This window comes from Triturus cristatus, chromosome 9, assembly GCF_964204655.1.
Source record: "Triturus cristatus chromosome 9, aTriCri1.1, whole genome shotgun sequence".
Taxonomy (NCBI): Eukaryota; Metazoa; Chordata; class Amphibia; order Caudata; family Salamandridae; genus Triturus; species Triturus cristatus.
In genome coordinates this window covers 1,275,170,391-1,275,182,505 of record NC_140592.1, presented here as the reverse complement: position 1 = coordinate 1,275,182,505, position 12,115 = coordinate 1,275,170,391, and the positions used below count along the sequence as shown (strand labels likewise).

Here is a 12,115-nt window from a genome sequence, read left to right as displayed (position 1 = left end):
ATTAATCGCCCCTAGATCGGGGCTGGCTGTAAAAGGCATTCAGGTACTTGGAGGGGTCATTGACAGCGATTATCAGGGAGAGATTAAGGTGCTCCTGCTAAATAGCAGTGAGGCTGATTTGCTGATCCATCGAACTGACCGAGTGGCTCAATTACTGATAATGCCTGTCTTCAGTGGTGGGATGGTAAAAGGCACTGCCCCAACTTTGCTCTTCTGGGCGATTTTGCCACCCATACGTATTGCCCCTTATGTACTGAACTACCGGACAGGATACCCCCCGTCCAGTCCCAAATAGTTACCTATAATATCACACAAGGTGATACATGCTTCTTTCTTACATGTAATCCTAGTGCAATTTCTGAATGTCTACATCTGAAATTGAAAGGTGCTACTTCCTTCACCTTTCATGAGCGAACTTTGTGCTTTCAAAGGACACCGAAAACATGTGCTTCGGTCATGAACAATATGACTTGCAAGAGTTTGGTAGTTACCCCTAGTCATTATCGCACGATGTTGCTACCTGCCGGATGGCTTTTCTCATGTGGTAATACTTCTTGGCCATATGTCCCCGCAAATATTTCTGGTGGCCCCTGTGCCATTACGAGACTCAGCTTACTGATGTTCTCATCACATCCGAATGCCAATTCTCGTGTGATTCGAGATGCAGTGATGTTACAGGAGGATTGTGACTCATCTTTGCATTTATATTCCAAGTCTGAATACCTTAGCCTGGCTATTTCAATTATTGGTGTTCCTGCTTTGGCGGTTTATAATGCTAAATCTATTGAGAAAATGGCCTGCTGGATGGTAAAATCCATTAATCATACTTCTACAGTCCTATCTGACATGCTGTTAGACGCCCAGGGTGAACGAAGAGCCATCTTGCAAAATAGAGCGGCCATTGATTATCTTTTGCTTAAACATGGACATGACTGCTCCGATTTTGAGGGTCTTTGTTGTTTTAACTTGTCTGATCATACACAATCTATTCGCGCCCACATTGACAGGTTACATGATTTGACGGAGGAAGTTAGAAAACACATTGACCAGGGCTGGTTTGACTGGCTCTTTAATTGGTTACCTGACCTGTATCTGTTACGTCGAATATTAGGAGGTATTCTAATTACCATCGCTGTTTTGATTTCTATTTGTTGCTTTATTCAGTGTATTCCTTCGCTACTTCAATTCTGCACACTTGGTACTAGACATAGATCAGTTAGTTTTGTTTCATATTATTCTTCCACCGATGTTAGTTCTGTTTAATGAATGTATAATAGACTGAAGTCAAGGGTGAAATGTACTGCTCGATTTTTCCGGCCTTTTCTTGCGTTAAAGAATAACTAGTGTGACTTCAGTCTCTTTCCATCCAAGTCTAAGGGTTAGAGTAGTGTATAGAGCCTATTTATTAGGCACTTCGACATGATCCTGTGTCCTTCCCCATAGATTAGGGCTTGCACACATATCCTAGGGGATAGATTCGTTAGTCTTAGGGATAGCCTGCCCTGTAGTGAGGGTATTTCATGGAGCCGTGCTGAATTCAGGCCTGGTAGGCCTCAAACGGGGGAGACTCCATCTTTCTTTCTGCTCCAGCAGCTTGAGATGCTTCTAGGTTAAAGGGGATGTTTTAGTTATGAGGTGTTATTCGCTTGGAGAGAACCGGTTCAGACCGGCCCTTATCGAAGGATTGTAATTTTCTTCATGCCGAAGACGCTACATCAGGCCGGCCGGCTGGGAAAGTGTCCTTGGCACGGGGAGGTACAAGAATTTGGTGGGCGGCAGGTTACGGGCTGGAATTTTCCATGAGAAAATGCACCTCTATATTAGTGAAAGTCTGAGGCAGATACTGGCACTTATTCTTTCAATCCATAGGCGGCATCTAGCCGTTAGCAGAAAAGCTACTACTTATTCCAGGGAAGACAGATGACAAACTTGAGGGCGGAGAAAGACCAAGAGACAGATACTCTTCTAGCAGAATTGCCAGAGAGGAGAGAGTAGCCGATGAGGAAGAGGTCCCAGTGACTCGGAGAAGGGAGCTACGGAGGTGTGATCTCCAGGCGAGCCGAGGCACAGACGAGAAGGGAACCTAGATGACCATTGAGTGCAGGCTACACACGACTAAGGTGATGTCGACCCCTTTCTTATTAGAGTGTACAACCTAATCTTTCACTTTTCTTTACAGGTTATGTGTTACACAGTAATGTTATGTGCTTGCGTATATAATATATAATAAAGTCAGTTTGTAGTGAATCAACATGTGCTGCGTGTTCTTGTATAAGAGGGTAGCCTATTCTTCTAGTCAGCTGTGACTTGACATGAACGGATGTTAACACTGGTCAGGTAAGTGGTAACTGAATAAAGGAGGGAGAAGCCCCTCAAACCAGAGAACAGGTTGTGCTCAAACTAGCAGTTCTTGTGTGATCCGATGTATAGTAAAACTGATTCCCTTGTTGTATGTTATGGTAATTATAGGATGAACTTGTACTGAGTCTGCCGTCTGGGTAGGAAGTCCTGGGTCCGTTTGGGACCGCGAGGCTAAGGCTGCCGTCTGGGTAGGAAGTCCTGGGTCCGTTTGGGACCGCGAGGCTAAGGCTGCCGTCTGGGTAGGAAGCCCTGGGTCCGTCTGGGACCGCGAGGCTAAGGCGGCCGTCTGGGTAGGAAGTCCTGGGTCCGTTTGGGACCGCGAGGCTAAGGCTGCCGTCTGGGTAGGAAGTCCTGGGTCCGTTTGGGACCGCGAGGCTAAGGCTGCCGTCTGGGTAGGAAGTCCTGGGTCCGTTTGGGACCGCGAGGCTAAGGCTGCCGTCTGAGCAGGAAGTCCTGGGTCCGTTTGGGACCGCGAGGCTAAGGCTGCCGTCTGGGCAGGAAGTTCTGGGTCCGTTTGGGACCGCGAGGCTAAGGCTGCCATCTGGGCAGGAAGTCCTGGGTCCGTTTGGGACCGCGAGGCTAAGGCTGCCGTTTGGGCAGGAAGTCCTGGGTCCGTTTGGGACCGCGAGGCTAAGGCTGCCGTCTGGGTAGGAAGTCCTGGGTCCGTTTGGGACCGCGAGGCTAAGGCTGCCGTCTGGGTAGGAAGTCCTGGGTCCGTTTGGGACCGCGAGGCTAAGGCTGCCGTCTGGGTAGGAAGCCCTGGGTCCGTCTGGGACCGCGAGGCTAAGGCTGCCGTCTGGGTAGGAAGTCCTGGGTCCGTCTGGGATCGCGAGGCCGCCACTTGTATTATAAGAGGTCTTGGTGTATATATATATAGTAGGAATTCCCTGTCCTTAGGTGGTATATATATATATATGGTTACTTATTGTGAATAGGCCCTAGGGAGGGGGTAACGTTCTGGCTGGGTTAGAGAGGCTCTGTTGAGCGGGTTCTATCTGATCCGACAACCCAAGCAGAACAGCTCCCGATTGCTCAGGACCTGCCCTGACTCCCCTGCTGTTGTGGAGTCACCTGGACCTTCCTGGTCCCGAAGTTGCTCCTTCTTTGATTCCTACATTGGTTGCATTTGCCAAGGCTTGTTGGTACTCCCGCCGGACACAGACCCCTCAGCACACTACATCCTTCGTGGGACAGCTCGTTCACGGCTCCTGGTCCTCCTCAGCATCGCCTGGTCCTCACAGCTGCAGAGTCAAGGTCATCGTCAACCGTCCTGCAACACCCAACATCGGAGGGCATTCGTCTTCCAAGTCTCCTGGTCACTCCTGAGTGACAGACTCTCCCCTCTGCTTGCAGGTACCTCTCATCGAGAATCCATCCTCTGATACCACAAGACACTTCTTCCACAGCGGCACTTTCCTTAAGTCCTCCACTGGGTTTGACAGCGGTTTCCGACACCACTTCACACGTATGCACCCGACTTCCCTGGTGTAGGCAACGTGGGTACTAGGGTATCCACAGGTGGGGTGGCTCTTCAACCTCCTCTCTTCCACGGGGTTTCTTCATGATCCACAATCTTTAAAAATCCAACCACAACTTGCACACAGAGTTGTGCAGAGCACGCGGTCATGTTTCCACACTGCACACGCCCTCCATGGGGTCGCTTTCTACTCACCTTGGGTAGTTCCATGGGTCATCAGCACTTCTACGTCCTCTCTACCTTGTCGTGATCAAAGTCGTGGTTCTTACACCACTTTCTTAGAATACGGTTTGGTCCCACCTGGGGTCCACTGTGTATTTTGTGCAATTTACTGTGTTACTTTGCTAAAGTATTGTGTTTATCTCTGTGTTGGAGATATTGGAACGTACTAGAGAGTATTATATAATAATACATATTTTTATAAATACTTGGTGTGGTTCTTTTCACTTAATCTATAGTATAAGATTGCAATCTGGTAAAACAAGATGATTTAAACTCCTTCTGGACTAAGCCTGAAAGCTGCTCTCCACAGCTACCACTTAGAGAGCTTTCTAAGGTTGTCCAAGACCGCTTAAATCACCTTAAGGGCTGTCTGGACTGGTGCAAGGTGCCCACGTATATTAGTGGACATCATATACCAGGCCAGCTTCTTACAATCACAGAATGCACTTTTTACACAAATCAACAGAAGGTTGGATGTTTTTATTTATCAAGTGAACTGTGTGCATTATGTCACATTAGATTGGAGTTATGTACCATTAGGACCCGTGGGGGCCAGATATCTCTTTTTAATGAAACTACTGAATCTTAAAAGCACCTTTTCACTTTAAGTTCATTATAAAACCAAAAAAACAAAGTGGATATACACTACATGTTTAAGTAAACGACTTCTACACCTATAGGTCACAGTATGCTAGAAAGGGTCAGCAGTACCCTTCAATGCACCTGCATATTGTGGCCTCACAGCAGATGTTGTGGAAATAAAAAGTAAGTGTAACAGCATTAAGAAGCAAAGCGGAATACTAGGTCAGGTCTATCTCAAGAGTCGACAGGAAATCGGCAGCGTTTCCTTTCTCACAACATCCACCCGTATGTAAACTGTTTGGACAACTGCGGGACTACGCATGCGACAATTTTCATATTACATGTGGGTTTGAGAGCTTTTTTGGTTTTTTTTTAGTTCCAGCACAATGACGATCAGAAGTCAATAACTTGACCTTAAAGTTGACACAAATGATTTTTAGCAACCGTTTACATTACTGGGAATGGAAATGCAGTTTTATCTAAAGGTGTCAATGCCAGCATGCAAGAATCCGCCCCACAACAACTTTCCAACCAAAGACTGCAAACCGACAGCATGAATAGCACCCATCTGGCTATTCACCTACAAACACCCTGATTGAGTTCCCATTACCACCACCCCCACACAATCCCCCACAGACCCGTCCACCCAGCAGCCCTGGACTCACTGATCTTTGAGGTCTGTGAACTGCTTCTCAAGGTTAGACATTTCATCCAAGCATTCCATCCTCCGCCTCTCACAGTCTTCATCATCCATTTCTGTTGGGAAAGATGTTCAAATCAGCGAAGCACAGAGAAGCACTCATAGTAAAGAAACCCTGGCACATTGAAGACTGAGGAGAAAGGGTCCCACAAACAATGGGAAATGGAGGGACACATGGAAAACGGGCAGTGCAAAGAGAGACTGGTGACCAGCAGTTAGGGCTGGCTAAGATGAAGCTCCAGTCAACCAAAAACTTACACTGGTAGAGTGGGGCAGATAAAAGTGGGGATGATGGGGTGTTAAGATGCAGGACAACTAAGGCGAGGGGAGGGAATGCCAGGAATAGGAGGGCTTGGAGTGTTGCAGCTGGAGACGTAATGGGAAAACCTGTGCCTGGCTGATGAACGAATGGAAGCAGAGTCCAAGAATGTTGGAAAGGATAAAGGAGAAAATACTTCAAAACCTAGAGCAAGCTGAGAAATGGCAGAGCATCTGGGAGCCTACAGCAAAGCAAGACACATTGTGCCAGAAAAAGAAGCCTGGGTGGGCCTGCAGGGGTCCTAAAAACTTGGAAACCGGCTGCATGAAACGATGATAAAACGAGGTGCCTACCTCTCGACTCCCAACTGTGGGCGACTATTAAAGTCTATAGAGGTATTTTGTTTGTGAGGTTGGTGAATAGCGGTAAAAACAGGTTAACATCCACCAAATGTGGGTGACTTGACAGATAAGCTATGTGCCCAGCATGTGTTCAAAGTTTATGTCTAAATACCATGAGAACATGAACTGTCACATATGAATACAAAGTGCACTTTTCACCAGCCCAATAATGGTGCTATGTAACTTCAATAATTGTTGTACAAACTATTGAGTTAACAAATACAATTTTCAAATAAAATCCATACACACATCGAAAAGTCTAATACGCAAATCTACAAGAGCCAGTCTCAAATAGACTCCCGCTATCAATGATTTCACACAATTAATGACCCATAAGCATCATGTTTATTGAACAATAAATCTGTATGTGCATTCATTTTTCGAATCTTAAACTCCATGAAGTGTTACAGCTCCCAATGCATTTCGGAAGGACCCTTCGTCAGGGGGCACTAAAAATAACAAAATACATTTTTTGATCAAAAATCAATATATAACATTATTTCACTTTAACGGCTTATCAGAAACAGACCCGCGTCCCGCAGGCAAACAGTATGTGCTAAAAAATATCTGGATCGTTCAAGCTTATCACCTGAGAAATTGTGTGCACGATTCATAAAAGTTTATGGCTGCCACATGATTGGTGATAAACTATTTCCCATAGATTTAGTGTGCTGAATTACGTTAAGTCCACAAACCCTACAGAACCTTGACACAATGACTGGAGGATGTTAGTGAACTTATCAATGATGTCATAACGTCATGAGTAATGTAATGTGAGGTCATAAGAAATGCACAGCAGGGGGGCAGGTCATTGGTAGCTCAGTTAACTACAAATTGTGAATTTAGGAGTTTTCTGTTTTTTAAACATTCTTGTTTCTTTTCAGCACCCAACTATGACATCTCTAACTTTCTGATCAAGTTTATTTTTTTTAAATGTATGCTAAGTGCTTATTACCATACCTAACTATATCACGTTAACCTTTAGGTTTTTTTCTCTCACAAAGTTTGTTTTTCGTAATCAAATTGAGAATGCGCCCAACAACCTCGGGCAACCTGCAACGAATGCACCCATCGTGCATGCTCCTTCACATTCTAATCCCCATTCTCTTTGTCATTTTTTCAGATACCATGGTACTCCTGTAGTACTCAACACGCAAGCTTCCACCCCATGGTACAGCGGTACTGTGCAAGCTTCTTCGGGGAATGGACGGTACCATGTGATGGAAGCTTGCACAGCTGCTCCTGTGGGAGTATCACAATACCTCACGTGAGGGCTGCAGTGGGTTCGGCAAGAGTACAGTGGCACCCATGGCCTGAAATTCTTCTTTCATTTAAATGAAATCCCTCCCTAGCCCCGCCAAGTGCCTGGGCGTCAGGGTATCCCCACCCTGCCCTCTTATCTACATTTTCATTTACTTTGTCGGCACACTGGGGCCAATTCCCAGAGTCCTGTAATGGTGGATGCAACATTTTGTTCACCAATGCGCCCAGCTGATCAGATTGCCCGATACTGGCACCGAAATGCCTGAAGGGAGAAAAAGCTGCCGTAGCCAAAAAGAAGGACATTTTCATTTGTAATTTTTCAGTCTTGCTGGACTACCGTGGTATGAACCTTCAAGATATACCTAACTTTTTCTGAGTGTTAACCCCTTCGTGTCCAATTCGAGCACCTCTTTAAATGCTAAGCAAGGTGCAATAAAGCAATTGTGAAAGGACTGGGATTGGGCAGAGCAAAAAAAGCCGCCTCTGCAGAGTTTTAGGAATAAAATCACCCTCGCTGTCCTTACAGGGTACATAAGCTTACCAACCCCTCACTCGAACCCACCCCCCATTACTTTTTCACCAACCCTACTCCTCACCTCAAACTCCTCATTCCAATTCTCTACCTACAACACTAACTGGCCCGCAGCAGCAATTAACCGGCCCTATATAACTGTGACTTTCAATAATCCTTTCTAGTCACCCATAGGCGACTTCTAAAGTGGCATTTACAGGCTAACATTTACACTGTGAAAGTCAAAACGCAAGGCTTGGTGCTGAAAAACAGTAGTGACCTGAGGTCTTCTGCAGCTCTGCTCACCCATCCCACTTTCAAGTCTCAATCCTAGAAACCTCCCTCGCACAAGACACACTTTTACTGTCACAATCCAGGCATCCCAGCTCGCTATGTCACAGGACTCATCATACAGGTCGCTTGGGTTACTGTATGGAAGGGACCCGGCAGCTCAGGTTATTCTGCTCCTAATGCAGCAGGATGAAGGCTGATTTGCATATGGAAGGCCTCTGTCTAGGATGGTATTGTGGGTGAAAAACAATTAAATGGAATCCAGTCCTGAAGGACCATGATTGGCTGAGATTGATTCAAGCATTCTTTACATCGCTTTGTTTCCTTATCCTATAGGTGCCCCGTCTATGAACACCCCCACTCTCCCTCCTCCCCCATAGTCCTACCTCCAGGCCGTCATAATCCCCTAAAACACCATCATCTGTGCTCCAATCTACACGTTAACTCTCACTGTCCCACTGACTATATCCATATCCCCACTCCCCCCTGTCCTCTTACTGATTCCTCCTGGCCCAATGTCACCCCATGCCTCCCCCTTGGTTCATACCCACCACATCCGAGTATCACATGCCAGCCGTTCATTGACTGTGCCATGCTTTCGCTGTTCCTTCCTCTGCCCGCTCTCTTACCCCTCACTGTTCCTACCTGCTCCCCCGCTTCATCCTCTGCCTGCACCACCCTCCCCTCCTCTACTCCTACCTCTCCTGGCTCTTACCCCTCAGTCACTACCTCCTAAATGGCTTCATCCTCTACCTGCCTCACTCTCACCTCCTAAACCCTCATCTCTCTTGGTTCTTACCCCTCACTGTGTCTACATCCTCCCCCGCATCATCCTCTACCCCTACCTCTCCTAGGTATTACCCCTTCCTTTCCATTGTCACGCCCCACATGCTTACACCATCCCTAGGTAGGACCCCACTCCCTCTCCACATCCTCCTCTCTCATGCCCCTTCTCCCCAGCTAACCTTGTACTCTCCCACACCTTCACTGCTACACCCTCAGACCCCTCGCCCATCCACCTGCTCCCCAGTGCCCTTCACTGCCCAGTCGCTTCCTCGTGCCATCCTGTAACCCCCGCCCCACGTGACCCTGGCCTCAGGCCGTCCAGTAACCCCAGCCCCATGTGACCATGGCCTCATGCCATCCCATAACCCCAGCCCCATGTGACCCTGGCCCCACGTCGTCCCGTAACACCCACCCCGTGTGACCCTGGCCTCATGTCATCCTGTAACCCCCACCCTGTGTGACCCCGGCCTTATGCCATCCTGCAACCCCTGCCCCCAAGACATTGGGCAAACCCCTGCCCAGTGTGACCCCAGCCTCATGCCATTGGGCAAACCCTTGCCCCGTGTGACCCCAGCCTCATGCCATTGGGCAAACCCCTGCCCAGTGTGACCCCAGCCTCATGCCATTGGGCAAGCCCCTGCCCGTGTGACCCCAGCCTCATGCCACTGAGCAAACCCCTGCCCCATATGACCCCAGCCTCATGCCATCCTGCAGCCCCTGCCCTGTGTGACCCCAGCCTCATGCCATTGGGCAAACCCCTGCCCCGTGTGACCCCGGCCTCATGCCATCCTGTAACTAGGCCTGGGCGGTGAACTCCCCTCCGTTCGCGGAATTTTCTGCACTCCACAAAACTTGGACTGTGCAGAAAACTGCGCTCCACATAGTGTAGCAGAGACTTTTCCCTTACCGTTCGCGAGCTGCCGCTCTGGTAGAATTTTTCTGGTACTTCGTGAGTTCCGCGACTACGCCCAGGCCTGCCTGTAACTGCTGCCCCGTGCGACCCTGGCCTCATGCCATCCTGCAACCCCTGCCCCATGTGACCCCAGTCTCAGGCGAATGGGCAAACCCCTGCACCGTGTGACCCCTGCCTAATGCCTTCCTGTAACTACTGCCCCGTGTGACCGCAGCCTAATGCCATCCTGCAACCCCTGCCCCATGTGACCCTGGCATCATACCAACATGCAACCCCTGCCCTATGTGACCCTTGCGTCATGCCATCCTGCAACCCCTGCCCTATGTGACCCTGGCATCATGACATCCTGCAACCCCTACCCTATGTGACCCTGGCATCATGACAACCTGCAACCTCTGCCCTATGTGACCCTGGCCTCATGCCAACCTGCAACCCCTGCCCTATGTGACCCTGGCCTCATGCCATCCTGCAACCCCTGCCCTATGTGACCCTGGCCTCATGCCAACCTGCAACCCCTGCCCTATGTGACCCTGGCCTCATGCCATCCTGCAACACCTGCCCTATGTGACCCTGGCCTCATGCCATCCTGCAACCCCTGCCCTATGTGACTGCCCTCATGCCAACCTGCAACCCCATGCCCTATGTGACCCTAGCCTCATGCCAGCTTGCAACCCCTGCCCTATGTGACCCTGGCCTCATGCCATCCTGCAACCCCTGCCCTATGTGACCCTGGCCTTGTGCCAACCTGCAACCCCTGCCCTGTGTGACCCTAGCCTCATGCCAGCTTGCAACCCCTGCCCTATGTGACCCTGGCATCATGACATCGTGCAACCCCTACCCTATGTGACCCTGGCCTCATGCCAACCTGCAACCCCTGCCCTATGTGACCCTGGCATCATGACAACCTGCAACCCCTGCCCTATGTGACCCCGGCCTCATGCCAACCTGCAACCCCTGCCCTATGTGACCCTGGCCTCATGCCAACCTGCAACCCCTGCCCTATTTGACCCTGGCCTCATGCCATCCTGCAACCCCTGCCCTATGTGACCCTGGCCTCATGCCATCCTGCAACCCCTGCCCTATGTGACTCTGGCCTCATGCCATCCTGCAACCCCTGCCCTGTGTGACCCTGGCCTCATGCCATCCTGCAACCCCTGCCCTATGTGACCCTGGCCTCATGCCAACCTGCAACCCCTGCCCTGTGTGACCCTAGCCTCATGCCAGCTTGCAACCCCTGCCCTATGTGATCCTAGCCTCATGCCATCCTGCAACCCCTGCCCTATGTGACCCTGGCCTCATGCCATCCTGCAACCCCTGCCCTATGTGACCCTGGCCTCATGCCAACCTGCAACCCCTGCCCTATGTGACCCTAGCCTCATGCCAGCTTGCAACCCCTGCTCCGTGTGACCCTGACCCCTCAACTTTTACCCAACCATTCCTCTATCTGCACTGACCCTCCTTCTATCCCTCAGCGGTGAGTGCCACCCTCCCGGGAGGGCTCCCATCCTCCAGAGGGTGGGGGGGACTGAGACCCCCCCCCCCATCCTCCGGGGGTGGGGAAGGGGCGCACAGCCTCAGCACCGGCTCTCTTCCCAGTCCGTCCTGGGTCCACCCGCTCGCGAACCCCCCCCTTGGGTGGCCCCTCCAGCCCCCCCTCACGGCGCGTACCCTCGCTCTCCCCCCCGTCGCTCCCGCTGCTCCCCGGGCTCTCCTCGTCCTCATCGTCGTCCTCCTCGCTGCCGCTGCTGCCCTCGGGCTCCCCGTAATCCAGCTCCATGTCCTCCCGCCCCGGGGGCCCGCCCGCCTCCTTCTTGTCCCGCGCGTGCACCGGCATCGCGTCCCGGGGGCCCGGACAGGGCACACTGCTGCCGCCGGCCCGCCCACCAGAGGTCCCACACCCAGACCTGCCGCCTATTGGACAGCCCAGGGCCCGGGCAGAGCGCTCATTGGTTAACATTCACCGCCCATCGATCTACCGCCACAGGCCATTGGGCAGCTCTATCCGCCTCAAACACCTCACCAGGCACCGATTGCACAGATTTCTTGCCGTTCTTCCAAGTGAGGCGCCCATTGGAATGCTGGTACACTTCCTGGTTGGTCACGCCTCACTTCTGTCATGGCATTTCGTTCTATGTGATTGGTTCCCTCCGCCCCCTCATATACCACCAATCCGTTATAACTACAGCGAGAGGCTTTATTGGGAGGAGGCAGGTGCACTATTGAGGCGACATAAACATCAAAGAAGGACTTGACAGCTCACAATATCTGACAGCTCTCATGCATGAATGAATATGGAGCACCATGGAAGTCACTGGGCCAAAGGATAAATGTTTTAATGAGGTGACATGA

General features: G+C 50.5%; 1 protein-coding gene across 2 annotated transcripts in view; it reads right to left on the bottom strand.

The window, feature by feature from the left end:
* BRMS1L (BRMS1 like transcriptional repressor) overlaps positions 1-11,668 on the bottom strand; it is a 118,054-nt gene extending 106,386 nt beyond the window's left edge. Inside the window, exons 1-2 of one of the 2 annotated variants that reach the window (XM_085627455.1) lie at positions 11,435-11,668; positions 5,308-5,398 (exon numbers count right to left, since the gene is read on the bottom strand). In XM_085627455.1, coding sequence (XP_085483581.1) covers positions 5,308-5,398; positions 11,435-11,600 — 257 coding nt within the window. In that variant the 5' untranslated portion in view covers positions 11,601-11,668. The remainder of the gene's footprint in view (positions 1-5,307; positions 5,399-11,434) is intronic. The other variant, XM_085627456.1, reaches the window with a different exon arrangement.
* Positions 11,669-12,115: the final 447 nt, after the last annotated feature.